We start from the raw sequence: 16,126 nt of genomic DNA on the forward strand, positions 1-16,126 counted from the left end.
ATAGGGTCCCCGGTAGCGCAGTGATGAATCTCTAGAGCCAGTGCGAGAGTAGCAGCCTTTGTAATGGACACAAAAAATGTAACTCATGCAGTTCTGACTTAATTTTTTTTTAAAATTATTATTATTATTATTACTACTACCTTTTTCTATATTATAATTATTATTTATTTATTTATGTAAGCTTATCTATTATTTATTCCCCCCCCCCCCTTTTTTTTTCTCAAGGCCTGACTAAGCGCGTTGGGTTACGCTGCTGGTCAGGCATCTGCTTGGCAGATGTGGTGTAGCGTATATGGTTTTGTCCGAACGCAGTGACGCCTCCTTGAGCTACTGAAACTGAAACTGAAACTGACTTAATTAGGGTCACTGGAGAACATGTTTTTACATGTGGTGATAGTGTATTATGTTTATTGTCTTGTATCACATATTGGGGACGGCAGATTTATCTGTGTGAAGTTTGGGCTGCTTTCCCCAGCGAGCTCTAGTGCATTGGCCCAATGCAACACCACATTTTGTTGTTGACATGTCGTTTTTTTGTCTGCTAGTAGTTTTGTTTTTCTGTCACAGTGGATTTTCTAAGCATAATTTTGCCAGTGACTAGCCTTTTGTTGCTGTTTATATAGGAGTGTAAAAAAAAAAAAAAAAAAAAAAAAAAAAATCCCAGTCCATATTAGACTCGAACCAGTTAATACACCTGCTTCCTAGATGAGTGCAGTGTATCACTGGGCCACCACCACTCAACCTCCCCAGCGTCAACATTGGCTGTGACACCTGTAAGGGCAGATAGAGGGGGTGTTTCACTGATCAGTCCAGTTAGAAAAGTTGAGAGACGCTGTCCTATTTCCAGACTGCGCTCATGTTTGCAGGTGGTTCCACCCCCACATAAATGGGAAAGAGGCAGAGCAGCTGCTGATGCAGCAGGGCAGAGACGGGAGCTTCCTGGTAAGACGCAGCACCAGATCGAAAGATGACTTCTCCATCTCCGTCAGGTCAGTGAACTGTGAAGTATGACACCCTGTGATGGTAGGGGTGGATGGGGGAAGTGGGGGATGAGGTGGGATGAGGAAAAACCAACAACATCAAAACATTAATGAAGAACTGTCACAGTAATGACTGTCTTGACAGACAAATGTGTGCACATACCTGCTCAAGGATGCATTCAAAACTGACAAAATGAAGTGGGTATATGATTGATTCACATGCAAACATACAAACATGACACATGTTCAAAGGCATGAAGGTCTTGGATAATTGAAAGACAGCTAGCTTGTTTAACAGCAGTGTGATTTTTTCTCTACACTGCGTCACAGGAAGGTTTTTTTTGACTCACTTGTGTAAACAAAGTGAGTATGTTTTAACCCGGTGTTCGGTTGTCTGTGTGTGTGTCTGTGTGTCCGTGGTAAACTTTAACATTGACATTTTCTCTGCAAATACTTTGTCAGTTGATACCAAATTAGGCATAACAATAGGAAAAATTCAGTTCTTTCCAGTCATCTTGCTTAAAGCAATATTGCACCTCTGGGATGGGCACAAAAAATAAAAAAAGAAGCCTAATTATATGCAAACTGCATTTACGGTTATATTTATATTTTTTGTATTCTCTAAACTTGGCACTTTGACCTCTTATTCTGACACAACAACAAGAGGAGTCATTATTATCATTTTTTGTTCAAACAGGAACTTCTTTTGCTAAGCATGGAATTTTTATTTATTTTGCAAACGTTTTGGTGCAGGGAGTAAAAAGGGAAAATACTCTGTAATTAATGCTAGGGGACTTAATTTATCACAAGTGAGTCTTGAAGGCCTTGCCTCTCTTGTTTTTGAGATTGAATTATTCAGGGAACATTGTGGAGCAGTAACTGGGTGAAGAGTCAGTCACAGTGTCTGGGTCCTTTGGCGCCTCATCAGAGAGAGGTGGGAAAGAAAGGGATGTGGGAAAACCATGGCGAAGCGTGATCAGTGATGTGGAAAGAGCAGGATGTTCTTGCCAACTCTCTCTCTCTCTCTCTCTCTCCCTCTCTCTCTCTCTTATACACCCACCCACTCCCTCTCATACCCCCCCCCTCCCCCAACACACACACACACACACACACACACACACACACACACACATGATCACACACGCTCACACTCAAAGTGATACAGATCAGAGGAAGAGCATTTTGAGAGATTCTTCACAGTGTCTCTTTTGTTTGAAGTATTGCTTCACTACAGTGTCTCTTTGTTCCTCACGCAGCGTAGGACAGCGCTTCATTTCCTGAGCTTGTGACACTGCCTGCACATGTGTATCTGTGCACTTCTCTTCTCTTTTAAGGTGTTCCCTATATACCTAGTTATATTGATTTTTTATATTATAGTTCTGAAAAACAACAACAACAACAACAAAAAAGTACACAAAACTGAAAACTGGAAAGGAATACACACACACACACACACACACACACACACACACATACAGCTACATATATATGGATGTGTGTGTATATATATATATATATATATATATATATATATATATATATATATATATATATATATATAATGTAGCCATGTACTGAACTGAGTGGTTCTAATAGGGGACGGTACAAAAGAACTAACTAATGATTGATTGTATGTATTAAAGGATAGACAAAAATTCCCATGCACAGACCAGGAACATATAGAGGCCAGTCACAAATGGGTTTTTCTATTGTTTTATTTACAATAGTTGTCAGATGAGAAGAAGTGATATGTAGCGAGATGCCAGTCGTTGTTTGAACACACACGACACACACTCACACACTGCTTGCGATGCAGCAAGAGAGAGAGCGCCTCTGGTCAGATTTAAAGGGAGGTGAATTTATAATCTTAATTTAAGTCACCTGAACAGGGTCAGTTTTAACGAGCTCATCACGGAAAATTACAAACTATGTCAAATCAGTTTAACATAGGCAAACATAAATGGAATAGATTTAAAGATGGAATTGTGATGATTCTACCAGTATATAATACTTGCAGTTTACTGATCCGACAAACGAGATATTAATTAAATACAGTGGAGCAGAAACACAGATTCCAGCTCAGCCAATAGCATACTGCAACGCTGGTCGAGGAGTAGGCTGTCTGGCGAGAAGGACAAAATGATGTAAGCGGCTTAGCGTCAGTTGAAATCTTTAGACTGACAAACGATTAAACTGAAACCAAGTATGCTTCTGACTGATTTAAGCATGTGCATAAGAACAGCAAATATAATATTACAGTGAATGATACAGAGACTTGATTTAATAGGTGTTTAGAGAATAGGTTGAGAATGGGCTTTGCATTCAAACGGGGAATGGCATCACACATTCTGCGTGAGCTGTTGAAGGCCAGCCGTTTGTTGCGAAAACGTCGTTTGATGTAGCTTGTGTGTGAAACAGTTTTTGAACCAAGCAGAGTGCTTGGTTACACACACACACACACACACACACACACACACACACACACACACAAATATATATATATATATATATATATATATATATATATATATATATATATATATATAATATACATGGTGTGTCATATATATATGGTGGTGGTCGAAGGCAGAGACTGAAACTGAAACTGATCTCTCTGTTCTCCCTTGGGTTTTCCTTGGGCCCAGTTTGCTGTCATTTTTGACACGTCACCGTCACCCCTCATCACAGGAAGCAGTGGCCCAGTGGCAATGTGACTGACCAGTTAGGAAGCGAATGTCCCTGGGGTCAAGTCCCATATTCTCTCTCTCTCTCTCTCTCTCTCTCTCTCTCTCTCTCTCTCTCTCTCTATATATATATATATATATACATATAATATGTATTTATCTATTTGATAATGATAATGATGATAGTGATAATGATAATAGTAATAATGAAAATAATAATGATAATAATTGTTATTATTATCAAAGATAATACTCACATGGGGCAGACTCCCCATATAATCATAATGGACTCCGTGCGCCTCAGATGAAACAATACATGTACAGTAGTGCATAATAACATAGCTCTGCACATGAACACACACACACACACACACACACACACACACACACACACACACACACACACACACACACTCACACACATATGTGTGTGTGTGTGTGTGTGTGTGTGTGTATCTATACTCCAAGACAATACTACAAATTGCAGATATCACACACACACACACACACACACACACACACACACACACACATAATCAACATGTGTTTGAAAGAGTTTAATTTTGGAGCCCAGTTGGCTCTTTGTTGTAATTCTACTGGTTGACTAGTTGTCTTGTTTTTTCTCTCTCTCTCTCTCTCTCTCTCTCTCTCTCTCTCTCTCTCTTAAAAAAAAAGAAAAGAAAAAAAAAAGATAATTGAGGAGAGAGGAACAGGGAAAGTTTTTATGATTTAAGGCATGGGTGGGGTGGGGGAGATGATAGATTTTCGTCTAATATCACAAATGTGGATAGACATTAAGCAAAAGAATGAACGGACACACACACACACACACACACACAGAGAAAACGGTATTGCAGAAATGTCAGGAGGGCAGAGGGAGGAAGACTTCCTCTGTATGTGTGTTTTCTCTCTGTGTGTGTATGTGTGTGTGTGTGTGTGTGTGTGTGTGTGTGTGTGTGTGTGTGTGTGTGTGTGTGTGTGTGTGTGACACACTCTCTCTCTTTCTCTCTCTTTCACACACACACACACACACACACACACGTACTATGGAAGGGGTGTTGAAGTTCCTGGTTTGAGAGGGAATATTGAACCAACGTGTTGACTTTGAATAGACAGATCAAACTTTCCTCATTTCAGTGTGCATACAATTATTTATTTTGGTCAGCATGTTGGAACTTACCACCACATTTTCCTTCTTTCGTTTTCCTTTCTTTCTTTCTTCTGTTATTTCTTTCTTTCTTTCTTTCTTTCTAGGCCCATGGCTTGCAAGCAGTATACGAAAGCTCTGCATCATAAAGTTCACAAGCTGTCTTTACTGTGAACAACACAAAAGCAGAGGGAGAGACAGACAGACAATAGGTACACACACACACACACACACACACACACACACACACACACACACACACACACACACAATCAACATGTGTTTGAAAGAGTTTAATTTGGAGCCCAGTTGGCTCTTTGTTGTAATTCTACTGGTTGACTAGTTGTCTTGTTTTATTTGATTTTTTTTTTTTCTCTTAAAAAAAAAGAAAAAGAAAAAAAAAAGATAATTGAGGAGAGAGGAACAGGGAAAGTTTTTATGATTTAAGGCATGGGTGGGGTGGGGGAGATGATAGATTTTCGTCTAATATCACAAATGTGGATAGACGTTAAGCAAAAGAACGAACGAACACACACAGAGACACAGAAAACGGTATTGCAGAAATGTCAGGAGGGCAGAGGGAGGAAGACTTCCTCTGTATGTGTATTTTCTCTCTGTGTGTGTGTGTGTGTGTGTGTGTGTGTGTGTGTGTGTGTGTGTGTGTGACACATGCACACAAATACCTTGGCCTTGACTGCCAGATAGAAAATTGAACCCCAGACATTATCAAATCTGTAGCAGCACTATTAAAGGGCTGATAAAGAAAAAAAAAAGGTCAGAATTGTTCCAGTTAGTGGACCTTGGAAAACAGAATAAGTCATTGTCAACTTGATCCTTTAAAACAAAATTAATTATGCAAAATGTTTACACACACACACTCTCTCTCTCTTTCTCTCTCTTTCACACACACACACACACACACACACACACACACACACGTACTATGGAAGGGGTGTTGAAGTTCCTGGTTTGAGAGGGAATATTGAACAAACGTGTTGACTTTGAATAGACAGATCAAACTTTCCTCATTTCAGTGTGCATACAATTATTTATTTTGGTCAGCATGTTGGAACTTACCACCACATTTTCCTTCTTTCTTTTTTCTTTCTTTCTTTCTTCTGTTATTTCTTTCTTTCTTTCTTTCTAGGCCCATGGCTTGCAAGCAGTATACGAAAGCTCTGCATCATAAAGTTCACAAGCTGTCTTTACTGTGAACAACACAAAAGCAGAGGGAGAGACAGACAGACCAACAGGTACACACACACACACACACACACACACACACACTCAACATGTGTTTGAAAGAGTTTAATTTGGAGCCCAGTTGGCTCTTTGTTGTAATTCTACTGGTTGACTAGTTGTCTTGTTTTATTTGATTTTTTTTTTTTCTCTTAAAAAAAAAAAAAAAGAAAAAAAAAAGATAATTGAGGAGAGAGGAACAGGGAAAGTTTTTATGATTTAAGGCATGGGTGGGGTGGGGGAGATGATAGATTTTCGTCTAATATCACAAATGTGGATAGACGTTAAGCAAAAGAACGAACGAACACACACAGAGACACAGAAAACGGTATTGCAGAAATGTCAGGAGGGCAGAGGGAGGAAGATTTCCTCTGTATGTGTATTTTCTCTCTCTCTGTGTGTGTGTGTGTGTGTGTGTGTGTGTGTGTGTGTGTGTGTGTGTGTGTGTGTGTGTGACACATGCACACAAATACCTTGGCCTTGACTGGCAAATAGAAAATTGAATCCCAGACGTTATCAAATCTGTAGCAGCACTATTAAAGGGCTGATAAAGAAAAAAAAAAAAGGTCAGAATTATTCCAGTTAGTGGACCTCGGAAAACAGAATAAGTCATTGTCAACTTGATCCTTTAAAACAAAATTAATTATGCAAAATGTTTACACACACACACTCTCTCTCTCTCGTTCTCTCTCTTGCACACACACACACACACACACACACACACACACACGTACTATGGAAGGGGTGTTGAAGTTCCTGGTTTGAGAGGGAATATTGAACAAACGTGTTGACTTTGAATAGACAGATCAAACTTTCCTCACTTCAGTGTGCATACAATTATTTATTTTGGTCAGCATGTTGGAACTTACCACCACATTTTCCTTCTTTCGTTTTTCTTTCTTTCTTTCTTCTGTTATTTCTTTCTTTCTTTCTTTCTTTCTTTCTAGGCCCATGGCTTGCAAGCAGTATACGAAAGCTCTGCATCATAAAGTTCACAAGCTGTCTTTACTGTGAACAACACAAAAGCAGAGGGAGAGACAGACAGACCAACAGGTACACACACACACACACACACACACACACACACACACACACACACACACACACACACACAGAGAGAGAGAGAGAGAGAGAGAGAGAGAGAGAGAGAGAGAGAGAGAGAAGCAAGGACAAAAAGAACAGCTCAGTTCCAGGGCCTAGTGCCTCTGTATTATCAGAACCTCTGATCAGTACTTCCCTGTACACAGACAGACAACTCCCGAGTCGATAGCCAATACAAAGGGGAAATTATTTGTAAAAAAACACACCCAAAAAAACAAACAAACAAACAAACAAAAAATAAAAGGCCATGCATTGACGTCAGAATGTCATGAGAAAGAACAGTTTGCATTATGACCAGGCATGTTGACGCTGGAGCTATGGGCTGGTGCAGAGGCACATGATTATGAAATAATGATAACAGATACACTGGAGCAGTGTGTGTGTGTGTGTGTGTGTGTGTGTGTGTGTGTGTGTGTGTGTGTGTGTCTGTCTGTCTGTCTATGTGTGTGTGTGTGCAACATCTTACATGCAGACAACAGATTTACAGCAACAACACCTTGACACTGGAGCTATGAGCTGGTGCAGAGGCATATGATTATGAAATAGTGATAACAGATATACTGGAGCAGTGTGTGTGTGTGTGTGTGTGTGTGTGTGTGTGTGTGTGTGTGTGTGTGTGTGTGTGTGTGTGTGTCTGTCTGTCTGTCTGTCTGTCTGTCTGTCTGTCTATGTGTGTGTGTGCAACATCTTACATGCAGACAACAGATTTACAGCAACAACACATTGACACTGGAGCTATGAGCTGGTGCAGAGGCACATGATTATGAAATAATGATAACAGATACACTGGAGCAGTGTGTGTGTGTGTGTGTGTGTGTGTGTGTGTGTGTGTGTGTGTGTGTGTCTGTGTGTGTGTGTGTGTGTGTGTGTGTGTGTGTGCAACGTCTTACATGCAGACAACAGATTTACAGCAACAACACATTGACACATTGACACTGGAGCAATGATTTGCACCAGGTTCATGAATGGTATATAGTAATAGACAGTCTGGAGCATGTTGTGTGTGTAGGTGCACACACATGCAGGCAAATCTTAAGGGGATGATCATCGTGGGTGGGATTGGAGGGGAGGTGCAGAGTACAGAGTTGGTTCTCAAACCCTGACGACACATACTATGGATTAAACGCTTTCTTTTGCAGTCAGACTCAATGTCTGGCACTTAGGATTTTTTTAATTTTTTTTTTTTTTTTTTTTTTTTTAATTATTTATTTATTTAAATCATTTTGTCTTATCATTATTCACATGTGGCTGCTTTTTCTTTCAGTTCACAGTAGACTGCTGGAGAGTTCCACGGCCATCTTGGATCTTGCGCATGTGTATCGAACTTGACTACTGTGACTCTCTATTGTCTGGTTTGCCTGCTTCATCCATTCAGTCCCTTCAGCGCATACAAAATTCTGCTGCCCGACTCATCCTCAGAAAGAAAAGATCTGAGCACACCACTCCTCTTTTGCAACATCTCCACTGGCTCCCTGTCTCACACCGAATAAAGTACAAGATCAGCACTCTGTGCTACAAATGTATTCACAAATCAGCCCCTTCCTATCTCTGTGGCTGCCTTCACCTCTACACTCCATCTCGCTCACTACGATCAGCTTCGGATCCACTCCACTTACGCATACCCAGATTCAAACTCTCGACTGTTGGCCGCCGTTCTTCCTCTGTCTCTGGACCTTGCAATTGGAATGAACTTCCTCTTTCGCTTTGTCAAGTCTCCACTCTCAGCTCTTTCAAGTCTGGCCTTAAAACCCACCTCTTCCCAAAATAGCCTCCCTTCCCTGCCTCTTCCTTGTCTTTAGTTTCTCCAGTTTTAGAGTTATGCATGTGTGAGAATGACTGGTGCGAAAGCGCTTAGATTTGTCTATGCACAAGATTCAGTGCTATATAAGTACCATTATTATTATTATTATTATTATTATTAAACTCGAAATCGCAAACAATGCCAAAGGCGATCAACACAAGCAAAAGCAGCAAACATATGTGCTGTCCTCCTTTTCTTCAGTTGATAGCCTCCATTGCTAAACCAAACTGTACAATATATCCACAATAAAAAAGAACAAAAAATGAAGCAAAAAGTCGAAGAAAGAAGCCTTCTGTTTAGCACTTTCTTCCTCTCTCGATCGCGTCGTTGCTTGAAATTTTGGAGAGCCAATCAACTTCGAGAACACAGATCATGTGATGCACATCTCTAAGTCATATAAACATGGAACTCTCTAGTGGTCTATTGCGCCTAGTGTGTTTATTATTTAAAAAAAAAAAAAAAAATGTATCTTTATTATGATCCAGTTAACTCTTTTACACACACTGACACAGGCATACACACACACACAGTATACATGCAGAGAACTCTAACAATGATGTAACAGTAATTATTGGATTTTGTATGTGTGTGTAAGTGGGGAATGGGGTTGGCAGCTTTGCTGTTGAACCGGAGGGAGATACATTACCATCCCCCCACACCCCCAGTACCCCTCTCCCGACCAATAATGACAGAATAGCATCATTATGCCACCCTCCTCCTTTTCCTCCTCCACCTTTTTCTCCTTCTCCTCCTCCTCCTCCTAATGGCTTATAATTTCTGTACAACGTTGATAATAACAGAATAGTATTATTTTTCCACACTCCCCTTCTTCCTCCTCCTCCTCCTACTTATGGCTTATGATTTCTGTACAATAATGGATAATGACAGACTAGTATCATTGTGCCACCCTCCTTCTCTTCCTCCTCCTCCTCCTTTTCTCCTTTTCTTTCTCCTCCTCCTCCTCCTACTCACGGCTTTTGATTTCTGTAAAGTAATGGGTTTATGATGACAGACTAGTATCATAGTATCACCCTTTTCCTTCTTCTCTTTTTCCTCCTGCTCTTCCGCCTCTTCCTACTTATGGCCTCTGATTTCTGTACAGTATTTCTGTACAATAATGGATAATGACAGACTACTGACTAGTATCATTGCCCTGCTCCTCCTTTTCCTCCTCCTCTTCTTCCTCCTCCTCCTCCTACTACTACTTACAGCTTCTTCTTCTTCCTCGTCCACCTCCCATTAGATGAGGAGCCCGGTGTCCTCGATGAAGGCTGCCGTCCGTCACAGCTCCTCCAGGGTGCCGTACAGTTTGGCTTCCACTGCTGTCGGTGTTGGCCAGTACTTCCACTTGGATGCTGCATATGTCCTACAGTCTTGAAGGATGTGGTCGGTTGTCATTGGTCCCTCACCACAAGGGCACTCTCCACTCTGTCCAATGCCAAATTTTGTGTGCTTCTGGTGGAGCAGGCGGTTGTGTCCAGTCCTCAGGCGGAAGATCTTGACCTGTTCCCGTCGTTCTAGCAAATGGTATCTATCTTCTGGGTTATATTTGGGGTGCTGGAGGTGCCACTTTATTCCTTGCTGTGCCTTGATGATTGTCTTGATTTCATCGTATGACACCAGTTTGTTGGCCTGCTCTTTCTGTGCACCGTCTTTTGCCAGAATGTCCGCTTTTTCGTTGTCTCTGATGCCACAGTGTGCTGGTACCCATTGTATCACCACTTTCTCCACTCTGGCACTCAGGGCAACAAGGGCTGAAGTGAGATGGTTCTGTTCTTTGCAGCGGGAGTTTTTGAGGACTTGGAGCATGGAGAGAGCGTCTGAGAACACCACCACCTGCCCTGTTCGTGTGGAGTTCTGTGAGACTGTTGTGGCTGCCTCACAGAGGGCTTCTCGCTCAGCTCGGAAGTTGGTGGAGTATCTTCCTGTTGGGATTGCAATTTCTTCGTCTCTGTCTTTGTATCGGAGGAAGATTACAGCTTCACCATCCCTCGTTGCTTCTGTGGCGGAGCCATCTGTAAAGACATGGGTCCAGTCTTCCTGGGGGTACTGGTTGCGGATGTACTCCATGGCCAGGGCCTTCGTTTGGGTGTCTGACTGTGTTCCTCTCTTCTCCACTACAGGAATGCTGGTGACGACTGTTGGGAACACCTGCCTCTGACTTTGCAGCTGATGCCCATGTTGATGTCCTGTACTCAACTACAGGTCGGACTCTCCCTGTATAGAGTCTCTTTAGGATACGTCCATCAGCCCCCCAGTCTGTCCCTGCAAGTTTCTTCATGATCGCCAGTCTCAGCTTGGCCCTGCTACAGCACCTGGTGATCTGCTGTTTCCAAGTGAGCCTGCGGTCAAAGGTCACTCCCAGGTAGATAGGTGTGGGTTCCTCTGCAAGCCTTTGGTTGTTCAGTGTCAGTTTCGCCTCTTGCTTCTTGCTGGATAGGCTGAACACTGTGTAGGTTGTTTTGCTTGAATTGACAGAGACAAGCCATTCCTTGGTCCAGTTGCTGATCTTGTTGAGCGCAGTCTGGAGGCGTACCTGTGCTGTAGTGGTGTTCTCTTCAGAGCACCAGAGTACCAGGTCATCTGTGTAGATTGCCCCTCTGACCCCTCTTGGCAGTTCTCTGACGATGTCATCTGTGAAGATGAGGAACAGCGTTGGCGAAAGGACTCCACCTTGTGGTACTCCCTGTTTCAGCACCTTCTTCTTGCTCTCCTTTTCCTCCTCCTCTTCTTCTTCCTCCTCCTCCTCCTACTACTACTTACGGCTTATGATTTCTGTACAATACTGGATAATGACAAGACTTGTGTGCGTGTCTCTGTGCTGTCCTTCAACAGATGGGAAAAGCTGGTCCACATCAAGATCCAGAACACGGGGGATGGCTTTGACCTGTTTGGTGGGGAGGTGTTCGCCACTCTGGCTGAGCTGGTGCAGTACTACTTGGAGGACAAAGGCACGCTCACTGTCACAGGGAACATCATCAAACTCAAGTACCCTCTCACCACCGTGGACCCCACCGCAGAGAGGTCTGACAGTAGTCAGCGGATCGTCGATGTTGTTGTTGTTGTTGTGGTTGTGGTTGTGGTCAGATCAGAGGGAGGGAGTGAGTGAGGATGGTGGAAGGGTTGTGTGTGTGTGTGTGTGTGTGTGTGTGTGTGTGTGTGTGTGCGTGTGTGCATATACAAAAATACAACAACAAAAAATTGAATTTTGTGGAGTGATGGCCTAGAGGTAACGCATCTGCCTAGGTAGCAAGAGAATTTGAGCGCGCTGGTTCGAATCATGGCTCAGCCGCCGATATTTTCTCCCCCTCCACTAGACTTTGAGTGGTGGTCTGGACACTAGTCATTCGGATGAGACGATAAACCGAGGTCACATGTGTAGCATGCACTCAGTGCACTTAAAAGAACCCACGGCAACAAAAGGGTTGTTCCTGGCAAAATTCTGTAGAAAAAGTCCACTTCGATAGGAAAAACAAATAAAACTGCTTGCAGGAAAAAAAAAAAAAAAAAATGGGTGGCATTGTAGTGTAGTGAAACGCTCTCCCTGGGGAGAGCAGCCCGAATTTCACACAGAGAAGTCTGTTGTTATAAAAAGAAATACAAAACTACAAAAAAAAAAATATATATAGTGGGTTTCATCTACATGATTTTGTTATTGGATGACACATGTTGTCATGGGTACCTTTTCTAGTTTGACAAGTGCATGCTGCACACGGGACTTCTGATTATAGTCTCATCCAAATGACCAGATGCTCAGTTTGATTTTCCTGTCAAACTTAGGAGAAAGACCGAGAGTCAGAATCAAACCCAGACCCTCAAGAATCACTGTACTGGGTTCTTAACCACTCCACCCCATTCTTCTTCCAACCCTACAGGTGTACACATTGCTTTTATAATCTAGACTGACATTTTGTTCTTTCACTGCTTCTTTATATATAATGCCATGCTTTGTGTGTGTGTGTGTGTGTGTGTGTGTGTGTGTGTGTGTGTGTGTGTGTGTGTGTGTGTGTGTGTGTGTGTGTGTGGTGTGTTTTGTTGTGTATTCTTTTTTGGGGGGTGGGGGGGGGGGGTTTGTTGTTGTTGTTGTTTTTGATTTATTTTTCTTTTGTTTTTTTTGCAGCATTCTGATACTCTGTATAAATTGTTTTTACTTTTTTTTTTTTCCCCCACCTCTCAACCCTCCCGATCCAGCCATCCACAACACCCCCACCCACACTTCCACCTACCCACTCAGCCCCCCCAAAAAGAACCAGCAGCTGCAAATAAACAAAACACAAAAACAAAACAAAAACACCTCTAATAAATAAGTGCTTTTTTTTTTTGCAGATGGTTTCATGGCTATCTCTCAGGCAAGGAGGCAGAGCAGGCCCTGATGGAGAAGGGAAAGGACCACAGCTACCTGGTTCGGGAGAGTCAGAGCAAACCGGGAGACTTTGTGCTGTCGGCGCGAGACGAGGACAGGGTGTTCCACATCAAGATTGTCTGTAAGGTGAGTTCATCACGCGTGTGTGTGTGACACAGTCTTGAAGGGTGGGTAGGAGAGAGATGGAGAGGGGGAGCAGTGGGGAAGTTGGGGGGTGGGGTGGGGGGGGGGGGGTGTGACTGTTCACATGTATACCCCGTGTGGAGTGATGGCCTAGAGGTAACGCGTCCGCTTAGGAAGCGAGTGAATCTGAGCGGACTGGTTCGAATCACAGTACAGTCACCAGTATTTTCTTCCCCTCCGCTAGACTTTGTGTCGTTGTCTGGACGCCAGTCATTCGGATGAGACGATAAATCAAGGTCCCTTGTGCAGCATGCACTTAGCGCTTGTAAAAGAACCCACGGCAACAAAAGGGTTGTCCCTGGCAAAATTCTGTAGAAAAATCCATTTGGATAGAAAAACAAATAAAACTGCAGGCAGAAGAAAAAAAAAAGAAAAAAAAAGGGTGGTGCTCTCAGTGTAGCAACGCACTGTCCCTGGGGAGAGCAGCCTGAATTTCACACAGAGAAATATGTTGTGACAAAAAAGAGTAATACAATACAATACAATACAATACAATACAATACAGTTTGTCTTCTTTCTGATTTGTTGTATGTGTGATTGAGTTTGTGTGTCTGGAGTGGACCGGGGTTTATGTCTTGTCATGAACATCAGAAGGGTAACAAACACGTAAATGATTAGTATGTGTGAGGGGAGAGAGAGAGAGAGAGAGAGAGAGAGAGAGAGAGAGAGAGTGTGTATGTGTGTGCGTGTGTGTGTGTGTGTGTGTGTGTGTGTATCTATGTGTGTGTATGTTTGTGTGTGTGTATGTTTGTGTGTGTGTGTGTGTGTGTGTGTGTACAGGTGAGAAGGTCTGTATCAGGGAGAAAGGTATTGAAAACTGAAAAACTGTGGTTTATAAAAACAAAAACAAAAACTACAACAACAAAACGAAAAAAAACCCAAAAAAAACTGTTTGTTCGTTTGTTTCCAGGATGGCAAACTGAGTTTGGGAGGGGAAAAAGAGTTTGCGTCGTTAGTGGAGCTGGTTGATAACTACAAGCAACACCCCATAGAGGATGCCATGGGTTCTGTGATCCACCTCAAACATGTGAGTGCAAAGTAATCTCTGTGTTTTTTGGTGTGAGGCCTGCATGCTATGAAACGTGTATTACTGTACAAGAAAAACAACAACACATATGCATGTATAATTTTTATACATAATGGAGATGTAACTCAAATGTGTGAAACAGGTTTTCTTTTTCTTTTCTCTCCCCCCACCCCCAGCCCCCTTTCCATAGAAGGTTATATGTTATATTTCTATATTTTCTCTTGAACATCATCATCACATGAGCAGTTCAGGTCTTCACACCACAACAATGTAACAAAATGTCAGCTTATGACTCATTTGGCAATTGTGTTCCATGTACAATACACCAGCAACTTGTCCCTTAAAGGTATTTCTAATAAACAAACTAATCAAATGAAAAACAGAAAACATAAACATAGAATATTACATAGAACTTGACACCTGAATTATCAGCGCACCGTCAGCAATGGCAGTCAAAGTTCATGGATCACAGAGTTTGGCAACAAAAGTTGACGGGCGCAATAGCCGAGTGGTTAAAGCGTTGGACTGTCAATCTGAGGGTCCCGCGTTCAAATCACGGTGACGGCGCCTGGTGGGTAAAGGGTGGAGATTTTTACGATCTCCCAGGTCAACATATGTGCAGACCTGCTAGTGCCTGAACCCCCTTCATGTGTATATGCAAGCAGAAGATCAAATACGCATGTTAAAGATCCTGTAATCCATGTCAGCGTTTGGTGGGTTATGGAAACAAGAAATACCCAGCATGCACACCCCCAAAAACGGAGTATGGCTGCCTACATGGCGGGGTAAAAACGGTCATACACGTAAAAGCCCACTCGTGTGCATACGAGTGAACACAGAAGAAGAAGAAGAAGAGGCAACAAAAGCAGGGGGTGAGAATAAAACTGACTGAGAAAGTGAAACTGAGCATGCCTGTTACAGTATGCAGATAGCTGTACTCAGTCCAAAGAAAACAGCCGAGTGTCACAGATAAATCAGGGTACAAAGTGTTAACACACATATTTGATCTTCTGTGTGGGTACACAGATAAATCAGGGTACAAAGTGTTAACACACATATTTGATCTTCTGTGTGGGTACACAGATAAACCAGGGTACAAAGTGTTAACACACATATTTGATCTTCTGTGTGGGTACACAGATAAACTAGGGTACAAAGTGTTAACACACATATTTGATCTTCTGTGTGGGTACACAGATAAATCAGGGTACAAAGTGTTGACATACATATTTGATCTGTATGTATTTTCAGATAAATCAGGGCACAAATTGTTAACACACACACAGAGTTGATCTCTGCGTGTGAATGCAGATAAATCATGGTTCAAAAGTGTTAATTTGATCCCCTGTGTGTGTGTGCATACACACACTGAGAGAGTTTGCAGCACTAAGCAGGTCAGCAGTAGATCATGCTCTGTTGACCTGGGCGATGTGTGATGGTCTGTCCCCCAGCCATTCAATGCCACGCGCGTCACGGCATCCCATATCAGCGCCCGCATCAAACAGCTGGAAGTGCGGGAGGTGGCTGACGAAGATGCCGACGAGTTCTCCATGAAACCTGGCAAACTGGGCTTCTCCGATGAGTTTGAGGTCACTGTCTTT

General features: G+C 42.5%; 1 protein-coding gene across 1 annotated transcript in view; it reads left to right on the forward strand.

Annotated features, from left to right (window-relative positions):
• Positions 1–16,126, forward strand: part of LOC143287407 (tyrosine-protein phosphatase non-receptor type 11-like) — a 56,225-nt gene that overhangs the window by 7,047 nt on the left and 33,052 nt on the right. The window contains exons 2-6 of the mRNA XM_076595384.1: positions 867–989; positions 11,788–11,976; positions 13,279–13,441; positions 14,409–14,525; positions 15,977–16,114. Coding sequence (XP_076451499.1) covers positions 867–989; positions 11,788–11,976; positions 13,279–13,441; positions 14,409–14,525; positions 15,977–16,114 — 730 coding nt within the window. The remainder of the gene's footprint in view (positions 1–866; positions 990–11,787; positions 11,977–13,278; positions 13,442–14,408; positions 14,526–15,976; positions 16,115–16,126) is intronic.

Source organism: Babylonia areolata, chromosome 11, assembly GCF_041734735.1.
Source record: "Babylonia areolata isolate BAREFJ2019XMU chromosome 11, ASM4173473v1, whole genome shotgun sequence".
Taxonomy (NCBI): domain Eukaryota; kingdom Metazoa; phylum Mollusca; class Gastropoda; order Neogastropoda; family Buccinidae; genus Babylonia; species Babylonia areolata.